General features: G+C 47.5%; 1 protein-coding gene and 1 non-coding gene across 2 annotated transcripts; one reads left to right on the top strand and one right to left on the bottom strand.

The window, feature by feature from the left end:
- Window positions 1–1597: 1597 nt before the first annotated feature.
- On the bottom strand, window positions 1598–24817 carry Serpinc1 (serpin family C member 1). Its single transcript, XM_051148333.1, has 8 exons — window positions 24632–24817; window positions 22866–22971; window positions 12951–13336; window positions 8893–9108; window positions 7416–7553; window positions 5927–6317; window positions 3850–3914; window positions 1598–1869 (listed from the first exon to the last, which is right to left on the bottom strand). Exons 1-8 carry the CDS (start codon window positions 24815–24817, stop codon window positions 1693–1695), a joined length of 1665 nt encoding a protein of 554 aa, XP_051004290.1. The 3' UTR covers window positions 1598–1692.
- On the top strand, window positions 22598–22735 carry LOC127191215 (small nucleolar RNA SNORA48). The gene has a single exon (XR_007830839.1). It is a non-coding gene; the product is annotated as a small nucleolar RNA SNORA48 (small nucleolar RNA).
- Window positions 24818–25581: the final 764 nt, after the last annotated feature.

Below are 25581 nucleotides of genomic sequence, written 5' to 3'. Positions count from 1 at the left end.
TATAAAAGTGCATTTCCTCTTTATTTTGACACTGTGTATAAGAACATTATGCATGTGAGTGGTTTGAGAAATAAAAAGTTTAATACTCATATTTGAATCTCTCTTTTTTATATAGAGATTTGTTTATACTCTTGGAATTTTGTGGTATGGTAGGGAATACTGAGAGTTTAAGGTCCTTCTCCCCTTTCCAGACTCCTGCCATCCTCCAAGATGAAACAGTAATATTTTTACCTATATATTTTTATGGTTTTCTTTTCTACTTTTGAGGGGGAGGGAAGACATATTGAAACAGGATCTCTCATTATGCAGCCCAGCCGCAACTCCTTAACTCTCACTTCTCCAGCATCTGAAACCTTGTATGTGCTACCGTGGCTGGCCTCCTCCCCTGTATGTGCTACCGTGGCTGGCCTCTTCCCCTGTATGTGCTACTGTGGCTGGCCTCTTCCCTATATGTGCTACCATGGCTGGCCTCTTCTCTCGTATGTGCTACCGTGGCTGGCCTCTTCCCTATATGTGCTACCGTGGCTGGCCTCTTCCCTATATGTGCTACCGTGGCTGGCCTCTTCCCTATATGTGCTACCCTGGCTGGCCTCTTCTCTTGTATGTGCTACCGTGGCTGACCTCTTCCCTTGTATGTGCTACCGTGGCTGGCCTCTTCTCTTGTATGTGCTACCGTGGCTGGCCTCTTCCCTATATGTGCTACCGTGGCTGGCCTCTTCTCTTGTATGTGCTACCGTGGCTGGCCTCTTCTCTTGTATGTGCTACCATGGCTGGCCTCCTCCCTATATGTGCTACCATGGCTGGCCTTCTCCCCTGTATGTGCTACCGTGGCTGGCTTCTTCCCTATATGTGCTACCGTGGCTGGCCTCTTCCCCTGTATGTGCTACCATGGCTGGCCTCTTCCCTATATGTGCTACCGTGGCTGGCCTCTTCCCCTGTATGTGCTACCATGGCTGGCCTCTCCCCCTGTATGTGCTACCGTGGCTGGCCTCTCCCCCTGTATGTGCTACCGTGGCTGGCCTCTTCCCCTGTATGTGCCACCGTGGCTGGCCTCTTCTCTTGTATGTGCTACCGTGGCTGGCCTCTTCTCTTGTATGTGCTACCGTGGCTGGCCTCTTCCCTATATGTGCTACCGTGGCTGGCCTCCTCCCCTGTATGTGCTACCGTGGCTGGCCTCCTCCCCTGTATGTGCTACCGTGGCTGGCCTCTTCCCCTGTATGTGCTACCGTGGCTGGCCTCCTCCCCTGTATGTGCTACCGTGGCTGGCCTCTTCTCTTGTATGTGCTACCGTGGCTGGCCTCTTCCTTTGTATGTGCTACCGTGGCTGGCCTCTTCTCTTGTATGTGCCACCGTGGCTGGCCTCTTCTCTTGTATGTGCTACCGTGGCTGGCCTCTTCCCCTGTATGTGCTACCGTGGCTGGCCTCTTCTCTTGTATGTGCTACCGTGGCTGGCCTCTTCCCCTGTATGTGCTACCGTGGCTGGCCTCTTCTCCTGTATGTGCTACCGTGGCTGGCCTCTTCCCCTGTATTTACCGAGATCGGTTACTGGGTAGTGAAGACCTGAAAATGTCACTTTACCAAATGCCCCCATTTCAAATGGAAACGTCCATTCCTGTCAGGTGGCAGTCGTATTTATTTTTATTTCTGTTCACAAACACCAAAATAGGAAAAGGTGCAAAGATTAAGAATATTTTAGTTCACACAAGGATTAGCCACTCTCCCCATGAATATGATAGTGTTCAGCGCAACTTCCCTTATAAAAACCAGGAAGGGCCTGTTGGCCTTGAAGGTCACCCTGTTGGGGTTCAGTGAACGGCCAGCAATCATGACAGAGGTACTCGCTGCTGCTTCACTGCCTTCCTCATTTACCTGCAGGCCACAGAAGAAACAGCCATTAGCTGTGGTCCATCAGAGGCCCAGAAGCCACACACAGACCCAGCTCCTCATCCCGCTGTTTTCCAGTAGCTAACACACTTGGACACAAATGGTTCCCTCCAGAGACCTGCTCATTCTCACATCCAGTGAATGTAATATAGGGGCTCATCCAAATCCTTACAAGAGTTCCACAAGTGTGACCCCTGAACTAGAACTCACGTTCTGCCAGCATGGTTGGACACTATCACAGAGCATTGTTTTGGTTTTTTTTTTTTTGTTTTTTTAAAGATGTATTTATTATTATGTATACAATGGTCTATCTGCATGTACACCTGCAGGCCAGAAGAGAGCATCAGGTCATATTATAGATGGTTGTGAGCCACCATGTGGTTGCTGGGAATTGAACTCTGGACCTCTGGAAGAACAGTCACTGCTCTTACCTCTGAGCCATCTCTCCAGGCCCCAGAGCATTGTTTTTGAATCAATTGCTAAGAGAAATTCAGACTCTGAGATTAGAGATCTGTAATTGAAATAGATTCATTCTTGAAGCACAAAGAAATCCCAACTATCACTACCCCAAACAGCCACTGAGAACCTGTGACTTATGAAAAGTCAGTCCTCTGGTTGAGTGAGGTGTTTCTCGGAGTAATGACCTGGGGAAACGGAGGGATGCCTTCAGAGACCGTCTGGCCATTGGTGACAGGACTGTATTACTGACATCTCTGGGATACGCTGTGCATTTCAGCAGCCAAGGCTAGTCTGTCATTTAAGTTCCTCCATGTCATTCACCTATTCCTGGTTCCTTTTCCCCGCCCCCGCCCCCATGTAGTCTCTCTATGTACCCCTTGCTGGCCTTTTGCTTTTTATATAGACCAGGCTGGCCGGGAACTTGTGGCAATCCTGCCTTTGCCTCCTGTCCCTGACTACTGACAAAGTACTTGTAATCTCTGTACTTTGAGGGCTGGTTAATGTTTTTAATTTTTTTTTTCCCTTTCCTTTGGTGTCTCACATCTATTCCATGCTCATTCTAGGACTAAATGCCAGGTGGTGTGCAGGTGAGAGCCAGTGGGTGCCAACCTCCTGTCCCTTCATCCTGCTTTCCTAGAATTAGCTCTCTGGTACCACACTCTGGACACTGCAGCCTTCCTTTGTAAACGCTAGTTTTGTCAACATTGTCTAACATTGGCCCATCTCCTCCTACCCTGTCTTAACTTCCCTGAGCAACAGTCTATGCCCACTGGGCTTCAAACCCAATTGTATGTAAAGAAATCTCCTGAGACTCTGTAGAAAGAAACAGATTCTCAGGCTCCAGGGGTAAAGCTCACCACCCAGAGATCACACTTCAGAACGTTTACAAGCTGTCATGAATTCCTCTACCACACTGATCTACGCTCACCTCAGCTGGGGGGAGTCAGGCTAAGCAATACTCCACTAATGTCCTCACTGGGACTTGTCAGTCCCATAGTGTGTAGTTAATCTCTCAAGATCATCATGTGCTGACCTAACTGCGTTTTCCTGACATGCCCCCTTTTCTTATGCCCAGTTGCTCTTTGCCCACTTAGGCCCATGCCTCTGCCCCACTCTGTCCAGATTAATTTTCAGCCTTACTCCATGCTTTCTATATTCCTGAAATTTCTCAGAACTCCCTCCCAGTGGCCTTTGCTGGCTCCTCTTCCTTGGGCTACCCTCTAAATATGCCTCTAGCAGGAGGGAAGGTCAGACAGCTGGCACTTGAGGGTTTCCTTGAAGTGCCGTACTGAGGCAGACCCTGTGGGGAAGGAGAGCACCAGCTTCTCCATGTTCACATACATGATTAAAGGAACCCTGCAGACATGCATGTGCACATATATGATTAAAGGAACCCTGCAGACATGCCTCACCCACCATCCTGTCCCGCTGTGCACACCGTAAGGGTGGCAGCAGGACATCAACACGGATCAAGAAAAGACAATGGCTGGAGGGAGGTGGACTCACCTCAAGAAATGCTTTGTGGAATGCGTCTGAGACGTAGAGGTCATCCCTGCCTTCCGAAACAATCCCTGGAAGTAAGAACAGGGAAGGGGACACTGTGACTAGAGAAACAGAGTGCTGAACATCCCCTGAGAGTAACCCCACCTCTTCAACAGTTACCTCTTAAAAACAGTGAGGCCTGGGTCTTGTGAATTTATTCTCATGTCACTTTTTTGGGGAAGGTGGAAAGATGGGACCCTGTTCTTGTTTTGTTTTGTTTTGAGACTAGGTCTCTCTGTGTAGCCTTGGCTGTCCTGCCCTCGCTTTGTAGACCAGGCTGGCCTTGAACTCACAGCAATCCGACTGCCTCTGCCTCCTGAGTGGGACCCTGTTCTTAAAGAAACACTTCACTAGGTCTAGTAAAAATATGTCTTTGAAGTCTTGTAAGAGGTTTGGCTTTCAAAGCTAAAGATAGCCCAATAAAGATAAATCACTTGCCTGATTTACGTCTATTTTAGACAGAAACTCTTTATGTGGCCTGGGCTAGCCTTCACCTGTCACCCTGCTTCAACCCTGAGTGCTGAGACCCCAGTTGTGTGCCACCACATGCAGCTCTAGGCATGCAGGCCAACGAGATTGCTCATCAGGTAAGAGCTCGCCACCGACCCTGACCACCTAAATTTAATCCCTGGGATCTACATGCCTTTGAACGCCCCAAAAGTTGTCCCTTGACTTATACACAGACATACACACACACACAGAGAGAGAGAGAGAGAGAGAGAGAGAGAGAGAGAGAGAGAGAGAGAGAGACCATACATAACAGCACATAAATAAGGGAATGAATATGTAAAAGATATTACCAGGTATGGTGGTGCACACCTATAATCCCAGCACTTGGAGTAGAGACAGCACGATCCAAGCCACTCTTAGCTATACAGTGGGTTCCTGGCTAACCTTAGCTCCATAAGACCCTGTCTCAACCAAAAAAGGAAAATGGAGGGGCATTTTAAGGTTTGTTTTGAAATTTTATTATTTATTTTGGTCTTCGGGGGTAGGGTTTTTCTGTATAGCCCTGACTGTCTTGGAACTCCTCTGTAGACCAGGCTGACCTCAAACTCATAGAGATCCACCTGCCTCTCCTGAGTGCTGGGATTAAAGGTATGTGCTGCCACCATCACCACCACCTGGCTAAGGTTCATTTTTTTTTTTTTTTTTTAAGATTTGGTTTATTTAATTATTATACAGTATTCAGCCTGCATGTGAGCTAGCAGGCCAGAAGAGGACACTAGGTCTCATTATAGATGGTTATGAGCCACCATGTTGGGAATTGAACTGAGGACCTTTGGGAAAACAGCCAGTGCTCTTAACCTCTGAGCCATCTCTCCTGCCCTCATTTTTTAATTTTAATTTCTATCACATTTCATTTTTATGGTATTCAAAATTTATTTAAGTCTCCTCTCTCTCTCTCTCTCTCTCTCTCTCTCTCTCTCTCTCTCTCTCTCTCTCTCTCTCTCTCTCTCCCTCCCTCCCTCTCTCTCTCTCTGTGTGTGTGTGTGTGTGTGTGTACACATAAGTATCAACACCTACAGAGTCAGATCCCCTGGAGCTGGAGTAACAGGAAGTTGTGAACTGTCTACACTGGATGCTAGAAACTGATCCTGGGTCTTCTGCAATAATAATAACTGCTAAGCCATCTCTCTAGCCCCTACTTTATTTACTTTTGGGAAAAAGGCTTGTTACATAGCCCAGGAAGACCTGGAACACTTTCATCTTCTGCCTCACCTCTGTCCCAGCATGCCTTGTTTTAATATCTGTCTCCTCAATTCCAATGCTTTTTCAATTTCGTCCCCACCTGGCTTCATCTTCTCTATTAAATACAGACTCGTGGGGTGACCGTACTGACTGGACTCCTAAAAACCAGAACAAACACCCCCTTTCACAGGGGGCCTAGGAGGGGCAAGGGACCGCCACAGCTTAGCCCAGAACCAGGATCCGAATCCAGGTGTCCTGACTCGGCACTCTTTTTTTGTGCTTTCCTCAGTTCTCCCACTTTGGGTCAAACCCCCTTGGAGTAGAGGAGGCGGTTCTCTCCCATACCCACCTGGGAGTCGGGACTTCTCCGGACTGAACAGATCAACAAGGCCCATGTCTTGCAGCCGCTCCTTCAGGCTGAAGCTATCCTCCAGGCGGAAGCGAGGCATGTGAACGACCAGCATCGTCTCCGACAGCGCGTCGAGCCACTCCTGCAGCAGCTCTGGGGTGAGTTCCTGCTCCACCTTCGCCAGGTTCTTCTCAGGCTTGGGCAGGACGAGTACCATGGTGATGTCATCGCCCTTGAAGGGCAGCTCCAGCACCTGGGTGCCTTCTGCCACGCGCCGGAATTTGAATTTGCCTTCCTGGTACATCATAGACACTGGGCATGACTGCCCATCGGTCTTGTAGAACTTTTCCTCTCTTGTGTTCTCAGGGCTGAACTTTAACTTCCACAGGCCCTGAAAGATGTTAGGTGGGAGAATCGTAAAGCAAGAAGAAAGTTATCCTAGCAGAGTGTTTACTGATATGGGACACAATCCTATTATCTGTTGCATCAACATATAAATAGTTACTAGAAAAAAAACTAAATATGTTAAAAGGCTAATTTCTGTGTGATCCATTCTGTTGTTTTTCTTTTTCAGATTTCCAGAAATATTACCTTTTTTTTTTTTTTTTTTTACGTTTGAGAGGAGGGGTGTGCCACTGAGTGTGTGGCTGTCAAAGGACACTTTACCAACAAGAAGAAACCTGTTCTTTCTTCCCACCATGTCAGTTCCCATAATGCAACTCCGGTTACCAGGTATGGTGACAAGCACCTTCACCAGCTGAGCCGTCTTGCCATCCTGGTACTGTTTTGTTTTTTTTAATCAGGAATATGTAAAGCCAAGAATAAGCTACAGTTTTGTTTTTTTTTTTCAAGTTCCTTCTGTCTGTGTGGTCTGCTGTCTGCCAGCGTCTTTCCAAGAGCCAGCCTCAAAGACTCTGTGGCCTGGCTCTCATGAGTCACAGGCCAGACTCAGACAGCAAGTCCTGCCAGGCAGAGAACCCTCCTGGCCAGCTGCCTGCACCACTCCTCATCATCTTCTCACTCTGTGCTCTTAGGTTAAGTCCTTCAGTGCTTCTGAGAATGGTTTCTCACCCGAAACTTAAGCACGGCAAAGAGCCAGGGACTTTAGAACGTTAACAGTGTGCTCTAAAGATGTACAAACACCTACTCTGCCCCTTTGGGAATCCTATAAAGTAGGTGGGTCCTCTTTACCATAGATGCTGGAATCAAGCCATAGGAAAGTCCCCAGTGACTCAGAGGAACTCATAGGCTTAGAGATGCCAGCACTTGGGAGGAGGCCGGGACAGGTGGCTCTCTGTGAGCTCAGTTCACAGACTGAACTCACATACTGGGGACATTACTAAAGCCTCTGGGCCTCTGGGCTCTTAGGAAAGTTATATGGTTGCCTAGGCCCTGCACGGACCAGTTCAGGAGGGATCTGACTACACGTGCCTCTTAGATTAACAGTGAGAGGACGTCCCTGGGGTTTCCGCAGGACCAGTGGGAGTACCTTGAAATAGATGGTGTTAACCAGCACCAGGGCAGTGAGATCATCGATGGCTCCTCGGGGTACGACGTCTTTGATGCGGCCTTCGGTCTTGTTAGCTACCCAGTTGTTGATAGTCACTCTGGATGGCTCTGGATTTTCCTATGGAAAACAGGAAATAAGCCTACTCACCTGTTCCTCTCAGTCAGCTTTGAATCTCAATTTCCCCATGCAGGATCTACCTTGCTCAGAATCTCTCTGCTCTCTACCAGTGTTTGACTAAGAAGCCATCATCTGAATCCACACTGAGGAAACCTCACTCATCTTAGACACTGTCACTGACTTTTTTTTAAAAACATAGTTAATCTTTTGCAATGCCTGAGATCACACTCAGAGCCCAGCCCATTAATAAATGTTATAAGGAGAGAGAAAAAAAGAGGAGACAAAGGACCGGGAACGATGGAAGGAGAATGCAGTCTGGAAGGCTCTGATTCTCGGAAACCTAAACTCACAGAAGCTTAATTTCCAAACACAGTCTATGGGAGGGAATGAGTGATGGCAGCTTAAGAGGATGGGAGGAGCGAGTGCCCTGTAGTCAAAGCCCAAGCCAACCTCTGTCTCTGTGTCTTTCTCCCTCCCTCCCTCCTTTCTGCCTGCCTATTGACCAGGTGCAGGCCCTCGGCCCCATGCCTGCCTGCTGCCTATTGACCAGGTGTAGGCCCTCAGCCCCACGCCTGCCTATTGGTCAGGTGTAGGCCCTCAGCCCCACGCCTGCCTATTGGTCAGGTGTAGGCCCTCAGCCCCACGCCTGCCTATTGACCAGGTGTAGGCCCTCAGCCCCACGCCTGCCTATTGGTCAGGTGTAGGCCCTCAGCCCCACGCCTGCCTATTGACCAGGTGTAGGCCCTCAGCCCCACGCCTGCCTATTGGTCAGGTGTAGGCCCTCAGCCCCACGCCTGCCTATTGGTCAGGTGTAGGCCCTCAGCCCCACGCCTGCCTGCTGCCATGCTTCCAGGCATCATGGAAACAGACTAACCCTCCGAAACCGTAAGCAAGCCCCAATCAAATGCTTTCTTTTACAAGAGTTGTCTCGGTCATGGTGTCTCTTCACCATTATAGACATCAGAAATCAAGGTTTGTTCTGTTGTTGTGCTTTGGCTGTCGTCCCTCCCCAGAACGCTCAGTAGGCTTGTGCGCTTCGCGAGTCTCCAGGGGAGCATGGAACACACATCATGCCGCGGCTTCACTTGACCGCAAGACATTTAAACTTGGTAGACGAAATGGAAAGGTCATTCCTTATACTGCTTCTACAGAGCAGCCCCTAGAACCGAAGGCTTGAGCACTGCTGCTCTCCGAGGCCCTAAGGAAGGGTCTGTGTTCCCCGGGCGCTGATATGCCCTTAGCCTCCACCAGCCGTGGGCAACCAAAGCCCTGTTGGTTTGGATCCTGTCCCTCTCCTTTCTCCATTTGAGTGGAGAAGACCCTGACGTCTGCAACTCACCTTGAAGTCCAGGGGCTGGAGCTTGGCTCCATAGACAACCTCACTGATGTCCTGATAAGTCTGGTTGAAGGTGAGGGATTTGTCTCCAAAGAGCCGGTTGGCTGATACCAAGTGGGAAGACTTGTTGGCTTTTCGGTAGAGTCGGCAGTTCAGCTTGGCAAAAAAGAAGTGGATCTGGTCCGATGTTTTCTCGGAGATGGTATCAAATTTAAAAACCTATAGATGACAAAAGAAAGCAGTGGTGGGTGTGCCTGGGCAGTCCGGTTACCATGGGTACGAGGTCCAATGCTAGACCAAAGCCAACTTAGCTGCTAGTTCCCTCCAGCAGTGCCTGGTACAGCATAAACACTCAGCTCGTGTTTTTGAAATGAACATGCAAGAAAAAGAAGAAGGGACAGGCAGCATAAGGAGAAAAGACCAGGAGGCAGGCACGCCACCTGCTCTTTTAGGGACTGTAGACCAGTGCAGGGCACTTTCTGACTGATGGGAGAAGTCGTCTTGGTGGCTCTGGACACCAAGCTAGTGTATGTCACTGTAACAAGTGTTTTCACAGCATCTTTTTTGGTCAGCACTTCTTGAGGGCTCTGGGATACTGCTTGTAGAAGGACCGAGAAAGGAAAAGAGTGTGTCAGCAAGGAACCCAGAACCAGAGTCTCAGGGTGAAAAAGGACTTAAAAGTTACCCACGGCAGCCAGGGCTGCAGAAGCCGTCACAGACCCAACCACCCACCTTCGAAATCACCAGCACAAAATGCTGTGTCTGCTGCCCTCATCTTTCTATGATCTGTCCTCGGGTGGGAAAAGACATTTTGGGTTTTATTTATTCTTTAAGTGTTCTCGATTTTGTTGTGATATGCACTCTGTGCTTGTGTATGTGCCGTGTGCACATGGGTATGTACACACACGCATGTAGAAGTCAGAGGACAACCTTAAGTGTTACTCAGGAACCATATACCTTCTTCCCTTCCTTATTTTAAAACTTATTTATTTGGGGGATGGCGAATGTATGCCTCGTGTATGTGGGTGCCTAAAGTGACCAAAGAAGGCATCGCATCTTATGTAGCTAGAGATACAGGAGGTTATGGGCCGCTGTGTGGGTGCTAGAAACGTAACTTAAGCCCTGTGGAAGAGAGGCACGCGCATTTAACCTCTGAGCCGCCTCCCCAGATCCACCTTTCCCCCTCCGTGAGACAGGGTCTCTCCATGGAGGAGCGGCCTGATTACAGGGATCTGCCGGTCTACCTCCCTGGTGGAATTGACTGATAGGGGATCCGCCGTCTACCTCCCCAGTGCTTCAATTAACAAGCATGCACACTGTGCCCAGCTTTCTGTACAGGGGTCCCAGAGTTCAAACTTGGGACTCATGTATGTGAGGCACAGAACTTTATTAACTGAGACCCTCTCCCTGACGCCATGTTGGGATTAGCAGCGCTGTTCTATCTTTAATGGGCTTTTCTTTCCGGCTTTATTTTGCTTGTTTGGTTGTTTGGTTTTTCGAGACAGGGCCTCTCTGTATTAACCTTAGCTGTCCTATACTATGTAGACCAGGCTAGCCTTGAACTCACAGCAATCTGCCTGCTTCTGCCTCCCAAGTGCTGGGATTAAAGCCATGCGCCACATCGCCCGGCCCAGCTTTATTTTGCACTGACAAAAATTCAACTATGAGCCTGGCACATTCCCAGTCAGGTGCTCTACCCCTGAGCCCAGGTCTCCCTCCAGCTCTTGTTTCTTTTGATAAGAAGGGTCATAGTTAAGCTCACATTTGGGAATGAAGACGGAGTATAAGGAATTGCTTGAGACTGATGCCAGTGACCATGCATGCCCCAGGAGGCAGCATTTGTGGCAGGAGTTACTAATATGCTGCGAGCTGTCATTCACAAGAGCATAAGGAACACACAATAGGGCAAGGACGGTTTCTTGTACACTGTGCTTGGGACAGCAGGAGGTGAGTACAGAGCCTCTCAGCCTTCTGTGGGGTAGTGGCGTAGATAGCCTCAGGCCTGAGTCTGGACACAGGAGTGAAGTGCAGTGGAAACTGGCTGTTTGAGTAAAGGAAACCCTTCCTAACTTGCAGACTTCCATGTCTCGGGTTTCCAGGACACCACATGGCGTGCTGGAGGATCTTCTGACTCCCTGTCATTTATCTTTGTCTCCAGAGCGAGGTCCAACCTTAAGGATGCCAGCTGGACGCTCAAGCCAAGGGCGGAGTAGGGATCTAGTGTTTGCATGGGTGCCTTACCGAGATCCCAGAGACCACTTCATTTATGGCATTTCTTGTTATCTTGGCCCAGCTTCATGTCCCCTCTCCCTTGCCCTCCCAAAAGGGGTGGGGAAATCGTCAATCTGAAATTATCAGTGCCGTCCAAAGCTTCTCAGCTTCATAGGATCCAGGTCTGTAGAATCTACCCCAAGAGCCAACCTGCTTGAGCTCACCAAATGGCAAATTGTCTTTCCCTACGGGGGGCGGAAGTGCTAGCACAGGGCCCAGCAGAGAGGTAGTTCTAGATATGCAATACATATAAATGATCAAATGAATGGGTAGACAAATAACTGGACATAGCAGTGCACACCTCTAATCCCAGCACTGGGGAAGTAGAGGCAGGAGGGCCACAAGTTCAAAGACAACATGAGTGAGACACTGTGATACATTATCTCAGGAATGAGAGAAAGACAGACAGACAGACAGACAGACAGAGACAGAGAGAAGAGAATATGACTAAAAAGAGAAGTCACGACACCCTCTCCTACTTACAGATAGTATAGATACAGCCTGGCAAGATGAGTCAGCAGGTAAAAGCATTGGTTTATCAAGCTTGACAGCCTACATTTGATCTTTGGAGCCCACAAAAAGCCACATGCAGTGGCTTGCATCTGTAATTCCAATACTCCTATGGCACTATGGGAAGTAGAGGCAGGAAAATGACCTGGAAGGTTGCAGGGCAGCTAGCCTGGCCTATGCAGTGTGGCAGAAATGAAAGACCCTCCCTCAACAAGGTAGGAGAGAGCTGACTCCTGAAAGTTGTCCTCTGACCTCCACACACATGCCATAGCACATGTGTGCTCCCCCTCAAATAATAAGTAAAATAGTTCTTGAATGGGAGAGAATAAGAAACATTTATAGAGCCGGGCGTGGTGCCACACACCTTTAATCCCAGCACTCAGGAGGCAGAGGCAGGCGGATCGCTGTGAGTTCGAGGCCAGTCTGGTCTACAAAGAAGTCCAAGACAGCCAGGCCTATACAGAGAGACCCTGTCTCGGAAAACAAACAAACAAAAAAAGAAACATTTATAAAGAACATATTCAGGTAATAACTCCTTGCTTAGTTAAAAAATAATTAGCAAAAAAATTTTTAAATATAAATAAATAATTAGCCAGCCAGGAGTGGTGGCACACACCTTTAACCCCAGCACTCAGGAGGCAGAGGCAGGCGGATTGCTATGAGTTCGAGGCCAGCCTGGTCTACAAAGAAGTCCAGGACAGCCAGGGCTACACAGAGAAACCCTGTCTTGGAAAACCAAAAAGAAATAATAACAATATAATCATCATCATCATCATCCTGGTAGCTAATACTTATAATTCTTCTATTCATGAGGCTGAGGCCAGATGATTGTCATAAGTTCAAGGCCAGCCAGAGCTACATGTAGTCATCCTGGGCTAACATAGTAAAAACCTGTCTCAAAAATCAGGGTTATTTAAAAAAAAAAGAAAGAAAGAAAGAAAAAGAAAGAGCAAGCAAGCCTGGGGTGTTGAAGAGAGAGCTCAGCAGTTAAGAGCTGATTTTCCATAGGACCCAGGTTCAATTCCCAGCACCCACATGGCAGCTCACAGCTGTCTGTAAATCCAGGTCCAGGGGATCCAATAGATACACATGCAGGCAAAACGCCAGTGCACATAAAAAATAAAAATTTTTAAAGAAGAAGAACCTTCACACATAAAGTAGTGATTTAAAGAGAATCATAGCCCACAGTGAGTCCCCTACACACCCTGATGTGTGGTTTAATCATGAAGTCCAAGAGATGCTCCCCAGCAAGGGAAGAGGAAGAAAGCTTTACACTGTACCTCCATCAACTGCTTGAGCGTGTCATTACAGGCACCCAGCTTAGCCATCGCAAAAGCCGTGGAGATGCTCAAGGGTGACAGGAAAATGTTGTCGTTGTCATTCTTGGAGTCTGCCAGGTGCTGATAGAAAGTAGTGGCAAACTGAGAATTGGCCTTGGACAGTTCCCAGACCCGGCGGTTGGTGGCCTCTGGGACCTTCTGCTCTGCGACATCCTCCTCAGTGGCCTTCTTCACTGGGGAGCGGTAAATACACATGGGGTTCACAGGGATGTCCCGGGGCTTCGCTACGCAGATGTCCTCCACAGGGTTTCCATGACAGATCACACATCCCCAGGCACCAATGAGTAGCAGAGAGAGGAGACACGCCTTCCTACGAGGGGACAGAACTGTGACTCTCCATCCTCACTGGCCACCACAGTCTTATTCCTGGGAAGCATAGGATCCTGGCCTTGGCATTGAGCTAAGCATGCATGCCCACCCTAAGACCCGTCCTGGGCTCTCCTTTCCTGGACAGTTATATACTAGAGATGTGGGGGGGTGGCGTGTCTGTGTATGCATATGTGTGTGTGTGTGTGTGTGTGTGTGTGTGTGTGTGTGTGTGTGTGTGTGTGTGTGTGTCTCCATGCTAGAATAAGGAAGAATGCAATGTTTCCTTTAATGAATGGACCATTCACACATGCCCAGCGGAGAGTCAGAGAGTAAAGGCAGCCACCCAGGTCTTAAAGGGCAGGAAGGATTTGGCGAAGAGAAGAGGCTTAAGACAGGCTGAGTGCTGCAAGGGAGCAGCTGAGTGCTGAAAGTTCCAGATCGGTAGCTCCAGCCTGAACTCAGACCTCCAGACTCACTATTGGCCGAGCAGTTCCATCAGGAAGGCCTGCTACTTCCATAGTGAGATGTGACCTGCTGAGCTGGTATTCTCCCCCACATATCTGTTCTTCTGTCCTTCAGCCCAGTGGATGTGACACCAGCCCAGAAACCTAGAAGTCACCTGGATTCCTCCCTCTTCCTTCCTCGTTCAGTCTGACCCCAGATTCAGTTAATGCCACCTCTATACCTTCCGACCTTTCCTGTCCCTGCCTTAGTTCTGCCCTCATTATTTCCTGCCCCCTGAATTGCTTTAATAGCCTCTAACAGGGGTCACTAAAAGGAAAGATTATCTCTCTTTGAGGGGGTTAGGCATCTAGATAGGCTCTCAGTAGCCCAGGCTACTCATTGTGTAGCTGAGTATGACCTTGAACTTCTGATTTTCCTTCCTCCAGATCCCAAATGCTGGGATTGTATGCAAGCAATACCATGTCTAGCTTAATAGCTCTTTCTTTAAAAAAAAAAAAAAAATAGTAGCCAGATGTGGCATACACTCTTAATCTCAACATTTGGGAGGCTGAGGCAGAAGAACCATGACTATAAGGGCAGCCTGGGTTACATAATACCTCAAGAAAAAAAAAAAATGAAGCAGTGAGATTGCCAAGAGAATTTGGGCACTCCAAGTAATGACCAACTCTGGTTGCCCTGGGGTCCCTCCCTGAGCTAGAGAAGGAGCCCGTATCTGGGCACTGGGTCTTTCCAGTCCCCTTCTGAAAGAAAGAGTCATGCTTGGAGTGCAGAAAAGGCTTGCTGAGGTAATCTGCTGAGGGAGAAGGGCTGACTGGAGGCTGCGGGCAGGTAAAGGTATGTGGGGGAGAGGTCGGGTCCTGTGCTCTGAAACCAGTTCTACAGGTTGACAAGTGGAGGTCTGAGGGGAATGGAGGAAGATAGGGTGACAAGGGGAGACAGGTGAGGGAAGAGAGAGAGAACCATCTTCGTTATCTCGTGTTTGCCATTTTGTTCTTCAGGGCATTTGGAAAGGTGAGTGACAAGTGGATGGGACCCTGAGCCCTGCTGTGTGTAACCAGGAACCCCATAGTGGTCAGGGTACCTCCTCACCGCCAGCTTCCTCAACAACCTCCATCAAGAAAAGTGTGGGCAGCCGGGTGTGGTGGCGCACGCCTTTAATCCCAGCACTTGGGAGGCAGAGGCAGGTGAGTCTGAGGCCAGCCTGGTCTACAAAGTGAGTCCAGGACACTACACAGAGCAACCCTGTCTCGAAAAACAAAACAAAAAAGAAAGAAAGAAAGAAAGAAAAAGGTGTAGCTTTCCGTAGGGAGCCGCTCTGTGAAAGGGGAGCAGGGCTTTGGAACTTAGATCTGAGGTCACAGAGGGAGAGGAGCAGAAAGCAAGCTAGGAGGCTGCCTTAAAGTTCCCTCTGCTTGGGCTGGGGAGATGGCTCACAGGTTAAGCGTACTGGCTGTTCTTCCAAAGGTCCCGAGTTCAGTTCCCAGCAACCACATGGTGGCTCACTTAAAGTGCCCTCCGCTTGCTCATGTCTTCACAAGGAGGTCCCTCTTGCTTCTGGAGCTAGAACCTAAAGTGTGGTTTAGGTGAAATGACATCTTCCCAAAAGGTCTTTGACTACCTACCAGGGAGAAGGCCTGGTCCTCTCAAGTGTCAGAGGTCATCCTTGTGAGCCCTCCAGAGGTCAAAAAACCCAGCAGGAGGCCGCAGAGGGAAAGCCCACCGCTTACCTCTTTCTGGCAGCCACACTTCCTGTCCCAGCAGAATACATGGCTGATGCACTTCTGCAGAGAAGGCCCCGCGGAGATGGTGCTGTCTGAAAAGTGGTTCTTTCCTCTAAATCTGAGGGAGGTCCAGAGGCCAGGCGGGCGCGGGGAGGGAGCTGCTCAGAAGAGGAGGAGGGCTGAGGTCAAAGGCTGATGACCAGTTCCCAGGGTTAAGCAAAGTATAGAACTCAGTGTTGTTTAATTAGTAGAAAAGCTAAAGTTCAGTCCGGCCCAGGGAAAGTGCGCACTTCCCCCGCCACCCCCCCCCCCACCTCTTCTTGCACACAGCCCTTCATTCTCCTATCATGGAAAATTCAAACCTGACTCAGGAGAGCTCTCTAAGAAAAAGAAAATCTGATAGCTGTAGTTAGGAGACAGCAGGAGTGGAGGGCTGTAATTGGGAACAGCTGCTTTTATGGCTCCCGCCTCCCGTTGGCTGGCCCCACAGTAGTTGTTATGTAGCTAAAGTTGACCTTCAACTCCTGATCTCCTGTCTCTACCTTCCAAATTCTGGCATTACAGGTGTGAGCTTCCACACTTTTTTCTCTACCGTGAGCAAGAAAAGCAACTACTGAAAGTGAAAGCTTTTTTTTCTTTTTTCTTTGTTATTTTGATTTTTTGAGACAGCGTCTCCCTGGCTGTCCTGGGCTCGATTTGTAGACCAGGCATGGCACACGTCTTTAACCCCAGCACTCAGGAGGCAGAGGCAGGTGGATCACTGTGAGTTCGAGGCCAGCCTGGTCTACAAAGGAAGGCCAGGATAGTCAAGGCTAACACAGAGAAACCCTGTCTCAACCCCCCCCCCCAAAAGCATGTGCCACTATGCCCCAGCTTCTTTCTCGTTCTCTCTCTTCTTTTTTGAGTATCACAAACATTTATTTAGAAAAAGTTTCATATGAAAATACATATGGCCCAATGCTCCACCACAGTCAAGCCCTGTGGGGAGGGATGTGGGCTCCTCTGCTGAGCAGCCATTGTGTACTCTTTCCAAGGCTCTAACATGATCGTGCTGTTTCCTCCTATGACCACCATTCCAGAGTTACTCTGTTGCCCACCAGTTGCCTTCTCCACACACCAGTCACGAGATTCATTTCTTTCTTTCTTTCATTTTTTTTTTCCCCTTCAAGACAGGGTTTCTCTGTGTAGCTTTGGCTATGCTGGAGTCACTTGTAGACCAGGCTGGCCTCGAACTCACAGGGGTCCATCTGCCTCTGCCTCCCAAGTGCCAGGAATAAAGGTGTAAACCACTACACCCAGCTGCTCAACATCACTTCTTATCCATACATTTCTTCAGGTTGGGAGGATGGACCTTGCCCATGGTGACTCCTCAGCAACTCGGCAGGACTAGAAATATTTCCCTGTTTTTTGTTTTTGTTTGTTTTGTTTTGTTTGAGACAGGATTTCTCTGTGAATCCCTAGCTGTCCTGGACTCACTCTGTAGACCAGGCTGGCCTCAAACTCAGAGATCCGCCTACTTTTGCCTTCTGCATGCTGGGATTAAAGACCTGTGCCACTGTTTCCTAGCTCGAAATATTTTTTATTTTTTAGATTTATTTATTTATTATTTATACAGTGTTCTGCCTGCATGTGAGCCAGTAGGCCAGACGAGGGCACCAGATCTCATTATGGATGGTTGTGATCTACCATCTGGTTGCTGGGAATTGAACTCAGGACCTCTGGAGCCATTGAGCCATCTCTCCAGCCCATCAAAATATTTCTTTTTTTTTTTTTTTTTTTTTTTTTTTTTTTTGGTTTTTTCGAGGCAGGGTTTCTCTGTGTAGCCTTGGCCATCCTGGACTCACTTTGTAGACCAGGCTGGCCTCGAACTCACAGTGATCCGCCTGCCTCTGCCTCCCGAGTGCTGGGATTAAAGGCGTGCGCCACCACGCCCGGCTTCAAAATATTTCTTAAAGAGCAAACAAGCCAAGTTATGTTTGTGTGTATACTAATATTTTTAGTAGTTTAAGGGGGAGATTAAGTAAATTCAAACAAATGGACATAAAGGGCCATTTATTTCTGTTTTCCTCTTCTAAATGGCCAAGACTTGCAACACCAGGATTTCTGTAACTGTGTTCAATATTCTACATGACTAGAGGAGTTTGGAAGAAGAGGAATTGTAAGGAATAATTCACTCTCTGGACAGAAACTCGTCAGGACTGAAGCCCTGTCAGAGTTCTTGCCTGACTGAGCAAGATACTTCAAGGACAGATGCCAGAGTTTGTTACTCAAAGGTTCACCATCACCCTTGAGTAAAGATAGCTGAGATCATGAAAGACGACTAAAAGTAGCTTGTTTAGCCAGTAGAGGGGTATGTGTGTGCTTGCAGGCATGCACTAGGAATCAGGTGAGGCTCTCCTCAGGGTCAGGGAGCAGTCATGTACAAAGCCAACATACACATACACAATATGGCTATAGAGCCAGCAAGATGGATCCGAGGGTAAAGGCGCCTGCTGCCAGCTTAATGGCCTGAGTTTGGTCCTTAGACTCACATAGTGGAAGAAGAGAACTAACTCCTATAAATGTCCTGGGACCTCCATATGCATTGTGCCATGCTGGTGAGAACACACACACACACCAAGCAAGCAAGCAAACATTTACAAATGTTTGTCATTAGTGTGTATAGGATACATGTGTGTGATTACAGGTACACATGTACAATAGCATGTGTGGAAGTCAGAGGACAACTTTGTGGAATTGAGTCTCTCTACCTTTATGTGGTCACTGGGGATTAAATTCAGGTCAACAGGCTTTATCCACTGACCTGGCTTCCTAACCTTCCAGCTCTTTTCTTTTTTCTTTTCTTTTTTTTTTTTTTAAATTTTCTTTCTTTCTTTCGTTTTTTTGTTTGTTTGTTTGTTTTGTTTTGTTTTTTTGGTTTTTCAAGACAGGGTTTCTCTGTGTAGCCTTGGCTGTCCTGGACTCCCTTTGTAGACCAAGCTGGCCTCGAACTCACAGTGATCCGCCTGCCTCTGCCTCCCAAGTGCTGGGATTAAAGGCGTGCGCCATCATGCCCAGTTTAAGCAACTTTTAACAGTACTTTTGCAGCCCTATATCTCCTCTGTTATTTCTGTCAGCCTAAAACACACATTCTCTCTTCTCTCTTTGTCTCTGTCTGCCTCTGTCTCTCTCTCTGTCTCTCTCTGTCTGTGTCTCTCTCTGTCTCTGTCTCTCACTCTCACACACACACACACACACACACACACACACAGAGAGAGAGAGAGAGAGAGAGAGAGAGAGAGAGAGAAGAGGTAGTGTACACCTATAACATGAACACTCAGGAAATTGAGGCAGGATTTGAGAGTTGAGAGGCTCACTGAGGAGACCACAGTGAGTTTTTGGTCACTCTGTCTTCAAAAGAGACAGGAAAAAGAGTTTAGAGTAGTCAGGCTATTCAGAGTAGCAACACGCTGTTGCTAAAGCCATGAGGGACCAGGCCCTTTCATCTATTGCTGTGGGAAACAAATGGCTGGAACTCCATGATAGGACTTTTGCTCTTTGAGCTGCCATTCCTTGCCCGGACTCCAACCTGATATGCTTGCATAGGCATGGGCTCAGTCACCAGTACCAGCGGTGAGGACGGGGGACGTGTCTCTAGAGCTTCCAAGTGGGAAGGGTGTTAGAGTGCTGTGCCTTAGTAACATAAGGATAATGGGGGAGGAAGGGCTAAAAGAGTGTCAGACCCAACCACATTTAAACACAAACCTGCCCCGCCTTTTTTCTGAGACAGCGTCTGCTCTATTTCAGGTTGGCCTCAATGCACAACCAAGGCTCTTGCAGTGCTGATCCTCCTGCCTCTGCTACACCCAGTTTAGACAGTGCTGAGGATCTATGCCAGGCCTGCCTGCTGCCAGGGAAGCACTCTACCAACTGGGTTTTCTTTTCTTTTCTTCCTTCCTTCCTTTATTCTTTTTTTTTCCTCCCCAGACATGGTTTCTCTGTGTAGCCCTGGCTGTCTTGGAATTCACTTTGTAGACCAGGCTGGGCTCCAATTCAGAGATCTGCCTGCCCTTGCCTCCCAACAGCTGGGATTAAAGGTGGGCACCACTACTGTGTAGGTTCTATTTTTGTTGATGTTTGCCTTAGTTAGGCTTCTATTGCTGTGATAAAAAAAAAAAAAAAAAAAAAAAAAAAAACGCAACTTGAGGAGGAAAGGCTTTATTTCCCCTCACACATCCCAATCACAGCCCCCATCCAGGGAGAGAACTCAAAGTAGGAACCCAGAGGCGGAAACTGAAGCAGAAGCCATGGGCGGGTGCTGCTTACTGGCTTGCTCAACCTGCCACCTTATAGCACCCAGGACCACCAGCCAAGGGGTGACCACTGCCCACAGTGAGCTGGGCCCTCTCTCACATCAGTCATCAGTCAAGCAAATGTGCCAGAGGCTTGCCCACAGGACAATCTAGTAGGGGCATCATCTGAATTTTGTGTAGCTTGTGTCAGGTTGACATAAAGCTGGCCTGCATAATGTTCATTTGTTTTCAAGACAGAATCTTCTATGTGGTTCAGTCCAGGCCGGACTTTATGATGCACCTGTCATGCTGGGATGGCACGTATATACCATCATACCTGGCTTAGTTTCTAACTTTTTTGTTGTTGTTGTTCTTTGAGACAGGGTTTCTCTGTGTAGCCTCACTGTCCTGGACTCACCTTGTAGACCAGGCTGGCCTCAAACACAGAAAGATCCGCCTGCCTCTGCCTCCTGAGTGCTGGGATTAAAGGTGTGTGCCACCACTGCCCAGCTCTAACTTTTAACCTGTCAGTGTCACTTATGCAAAAAGGTCTTGACTTAATGAACAACAAGGGTCTCAGTGCTGTGTCACACAGGAGCTTGGAGGGAGGGTCCTGGTGCAGGGTGAAGGTGGCAGTACCGAGAGGAGGGGCTGACTGATCCCCGAGCTGGTGGGAAGGAAGAGTGGAGGAAGCCCACTTCCAGGTATGCTGGCTCAGGAGAGGCGTTTAGGGGCCTGTCCGGCAGAATAATTTCTATTAGCCAATAATGTTCTGTTGTCTGTAATTTAACCAGTATCTTGCTGTTAGCTATTGGATTGTATAAAATTCCAAACATTCAAGGGTGATAGGTGCCCAAAATACTATGTACCAGAATCTATGCTGGCTGCTTTCCAGATATTGCCTCATCTGCACAGGATATGACTGTGCCCCACTCACAGATGGGAAAAAACAACAACAACAAACCAGCTGCTGTCTACTTGGTTTGAGTGCTTGCCCCATCACAAAGTTATGGGAGAAAAGGGTCAAGCCCCTCCCTAGATGCCTGTTTCACAGGTCTTCTGTGTGTTATTAAAGAATTGTTCACATTGTCCCTGGCTGGTGTCCACTTGGTTTTCTTACCTCCCTTCCTGCTTTTTTTTTTTTTTTTTTTTTTTGAGACAGGGTTTCTCTGTGTCCTGGACTCACTTTGTAGACAAGGCTGGCCTTGGACTCACAGAGATCCGCCTGCCTCTGCTTCTCGAGTGAGTGCTGGGACTAAAGGTGTGTGCCACCACCCGCCTCCAAATCTCTTTTGGTTCATCTTAGATTGACTCAAGAAAAGGGAAAAAAAAGACTACCAGGCAAACTAATTTGTGGCTGTATCCCTTTCTCATACTCCATGAAGTATTTTAATAATTATATAAAATATAAAAAAGGATTCTAAATTTTTTTTTGGAAACTAGTCCTATCTGGAACTGGAGGCAAACTTTTTGTAAGGTGCTCTGTTAAGAGTTGATTCCCGTGCACTGTAGAGTGTGTGTGTGTGTGTGTGTGTGTGTGTGTGTGTGTGTGTGTGTGTGTGTGTGTGTGAGAGAGAGAGAGAGAGAGAGAGAGAGAGAGAGAGAGAGAGAGAGAGAGAGAGAGAAAATGCAGCTGTGTATGGTCAGAGAACAATTTGTAGAGAGTTGACTCTCCCCTTCACTTTTCTGTCTTTGCCGTGCTGCTTGCTCCATGCTAGCTGGCCCTTGAACTTCTGGCCAATTCTGTCTCTGCTTCCCATCTCACTATTGGAGTACTGGCATTTCAGCTGTGTGACACTGCAGTTGGCTTTTTATGAGGTTCCAGGAATGGAATTCAGGTTGCCAGGTGTGTGTGGCAAGAACTGTTAGCTACTTACTGGCTTCCAAAATCCCTTGTATCAGGTAAAGATTTGGGGGAAGATTCTCTACTTCTGTGTGGTACCATGTCCCTCCACTCTGAGTGGAGACAGGATTGGAAAGCATGCATTGCTCTAAGAGAGGTTTCCTGTTTACTTGCCTTCTCAGTTTTGTGACTTTCTTCACCAGCCTCCTGTCTGAGTAGTAACTCCAGTGAACAGGTAATTTATCTGGCCTTTGCCTGTTGCCTCATATCATGGGGCTGTGGTGTTGTCATCTTTGGATCCCACAGTAAGACCTTGGCAAGGAGCAAACAGGCGCTTGGATCATCCTGTGATTACTGAGTAACTCCCTTCCATAGAGCTTTGGCAAAACACACAGCACAAAAGCAAGGGCACATCTAGCTCCTCCAGATTGTCAAAAAAAAAAAAAAAAAAAAAAAATCTTAGGGTGACAATAGCATCTAAGGGTGATCAAGTGGATGGGATGAGGCTTATCAAAAGCAAAGTATACATCTTCACATTGGCTGCTTTCCACACGGTCTTACTGGAATTTGCCCCAATCCTCCGAACAGTTAGAAAGTTCAATTTGGGTTTCAGGGAAACCAACCACAAGTGCAAATATTTATCGAGCACCTTCATTGCACACAGTTGGCCTGAATGAGCTAGGACTCCATAAACATTTATGTTTAAAGAACTGCATAGATATTTTTGCTGAACCAGCAGGTGATACTTCCTTAACGAAGAGATTTACCAAGACTTTCTTAGACATTATCTCTTCTCCTCCTCCTCCTCTTTCTTATTGTTTGTTTTTTGTTTTTTGAGACAGGGTTTCTCTGTGTGTAGCCCTGGATATCCTGGACTTGCTTGGTAGGCAGTGCCTGCCTCTGCCTCCAAGTGCTAGGATTAAAGGCGTGCACCACCATGCCCAGCCTGCATTACCACTTCTTTAGAAGAAAAATACCATCCCCTGGCAATGGGCAAAGACACGCCATGTTGGTATTCTTCTATCACTCAGGGGCAGAGCAGATGGCAGTCCTTTGTTTATCCTAGCTTGATGCTTGGCTTGGTAGCCAAAACTGTCTCAAGCCTAGGGCACATAAACAAACAAAACAAAACAAAACAAAACAAAAAAACCAAAAAAATCTACCACCACCACCACCAAACCCAGAGCACCAAGCAAGGTTGGAAGGTTGCACAAGACAGAGTTGCATGATGTCAAAGCTCACTCACTGCATGTCATTAGTTTAGTCAGAAGTTGCAGGTGGTAAGAGGAAAAGCTGAACACAGAACAGAAGAGAACCTCCCCTCCAGAGAAATAGGGATGATTTAGTCCAGCCTGAAAGCAGCAGGAAGAAACATGGTTAAAGCAGGGGCAAAAATGTGTGCTGTGCTGACTTCAGCCCATCCTAGGAGTACTGCCTCTTAGGCACATCTTCCAAACCTTGCTCCTGCAAAACCTCACAACTTCATTTGAGGGACAAGGAGGACATGAGGGTATGGGAACGAATGAAGTATGGCAACTATCAGAACTCAGTGAAAGATCTGAGGCACAGGGCTAGAGCAATGACTCAGCAGTTAAGTTCACGACACTTCCAGAGGATCCAGGTTCAATTCCCAGCACCTACATGACTGCTCACAATCTCTAACTCCACTTCCAAAAGACTTGATGCCCTCTTCTGGCTTCAGCAGGCACTGCATGCATGTGGTTCAGACACATGTATTACAAAACAGCAATGGGCTGGAAAGGTGGCTCAGAGGTTAAGAGCACCCCGGCTATTCTTCAAAAGGTCCTGAATTCAATTCCCAGCAACCACATGGTGGCTCGAAACCATCTATAATAATATAATCTCTTAAAAAAAAAAAAAAACAGTAACAAGAAAAAACTCAGATTAAAAAAACAAAAACAAGCCGGGCGTGGTGGCGCCCTTTAATCCCAGCTCTCGGGAGACAGAGGCAGGCGGATCGCTGTGAGTTCAAGGCCAGCCTGGTCTACAAAGCAAGTCCAGGACAGCCAAGATAGCACGGAAAAGCCCTGTCTTGAAAAACAAAAACAACAAAACAAAAACAAAACCAAAACAATAGAGGCACTCTAACTGTGGGGAAGCAGACAAGTCACGCCTGAGTCCTGGTACATCATCCTAACTATCCAGGGAAAGGCTTATATGCATGTCAGAGCATGTGACGAAAGAAAGAGGTTCAAGGGGGCACATTCAGGTTCCTAAGTGGACGTGGGAGGTTAGGTTTTCTCTCCAACTATGTTCAAGGGCTTTGATGCCACAAGAAGGATGCCCAAACAGATCTGCTGCACGGCCAAGGGAACTAAGGAACACTGACACCTGTCCTCAGGTTACCGCAGTCTCTCAGCCCCTCTGCTACCTCATCCCTCCATGTTGGTTAACTTCTTTTAAATTGATTGCAATGAGAACTCTCACTCTAAACATTCTTCACACAAACCAAGATCCAGCTTGACATCTGTAGTGGTATTTAATTGTCAAATTTTTATTATTTATTATTTGTTTTGTTTTTCGAGACAGGGTTTCTCTGTGTAGCCTTAGCTGTCCTGGACTCAATACTTTTAATCTAGCCTCTTCAAATTCTGCTCAGCTCTGGGCTGAAGAGATGGCTCAGCAGCTAGTTCCACTTTCCTTGCAGGGAATACAGGTTTGGATTCCAGTGCCCACATGGTGGGTTGTGACCATCCATAACTCCAGTCCCAGGAGAGTCAGCATTGACTTCTATAGGCATCAGGTATGCACATACACATACAATAATTAAAAAAAAAAAAAAAAGACTCCAAACAAGCAAACAAAAAACCCCCTAAACTCCTGAAAGCCTCACTGAGTCTCGCTACTGTGTGCACCCACTTGTGCTCCACTGGGCCCCTGGCTCTTGGGTTCACCCCCTTCTTCCCATGTAAACCCAGCTAAGAATCACCCCAGTGATTTTCCCCTTAATGTCTTCAGGTGATAATCTTCTGGCTATGTCTTACAGCTCACCATTTCACTAAAGTTTAAGTCTCTGATAGAAATCGGATCTATGGTGAGTCTTACGCAAGTGTGCTTGTTGGCCACACAGAACACTGGCATCATTTGATTGTGTTCCTCCATGCCCCACCCCAGACCAGCTGAAACAGACTGCACTTTACCAGGGGTCCCACTGAACACCAGGCACATGAGAGGCATGGCTAATTTGTTCAAGAATTATGAATAAAGAGGCACAAATCTAGATTCTTATTTCCCTGCATAGTACTCTCTGCTTACATTTTCTTTCTCGAGACAGCGTTTCTTGTGTAGCCTTGGCTGCCCTGGAACTCACTCTGTAGTCCAGGCTGGCCTCAAACTAAGAGACCCACCTGCCTCTGGCTTTGCTGGGATTAAAGGTATGCTTATATTTTCTTTACTTTCAGAACAAACTCACTTTATTTTTAGTTTTGAGACAGGTCTCATGTAGCTCAGGGTTTTGAATTTGCCTGGTCTTGAACTTGATCTACCCTGAAATCCACACTCTGGCATGGTCTGCAGCCCTTGTAATCTGACTCTCCTCTCCAGACATCCTCTTACAGTAGTTGTAATAACTGTCCCCATCTCAACTCAGCCTCTTCCCTCAGAATTCACATATCTTCTCTTACTAGGAATCTTAGTCTCTTAACTTCCCACTTCCCCTGTCCATACTTGAACACGTCCCATGTCTTACCTTGGGCTGTTTCCTCAGGCAATCTTCACCAGCCAAGCAGAATGTATGTAGGTATGTATGCATATATGTTTTGTTTTTCTTTTGGGATGGTGTTAGTGATCAAACCTTGGGTCTTGTACAATGAAGTTAAATCTTTAGTCTCACAGCTTCTCATTCTGAAGATAATTATAATTTTTTAAAAAGATGTCTTTATTTATTATGTATATAGTATTCTGTCTGCAGGCCAAAAGGGGGCACCAGATCTCATTATAGA

The sequence above is a fragment of the Acomys russatus genome, chromosome 6, assembly GCF_903995435.1.
Source record: "Acomys russatus chromosome 6, mAcoRus1.1, whole genome shotgun sequence".
Lineage (NCBI taxonomy): Eukaryota > Metazoa > Chordata > Mammalia > Rodentia > Muridae > Acomys > Acomys russatus.
This window is presented reverse-complemented; position numbering and strand designations above follow the sequence as displayed.

Bases quoted from the DNA above. Each gene is read 5' to 3' on its own strand.
- Serpinc1 (XM_051148333.1), bottom strand. From the start codon at position 24,817: ATGCCTCTCATGTGCCTGGTGTTCAGTGGGACCCCTGGTAAAGTGCAG. The intron at 13,337-22,865 runs GTGAGTGAGCTT...GGAGAGTCACAG, and splicing joins GACTAAACTAATGACATGCA to TTCTGTCCCCTCGTAGGAAG. The intron at 6,318-7,415 runs GTACTCCCACTG...AACATCTTTCAG, and splicing joins TTAACACCATCTATTTCAAG to GGCCTGTGGAAGTTAAAGTT.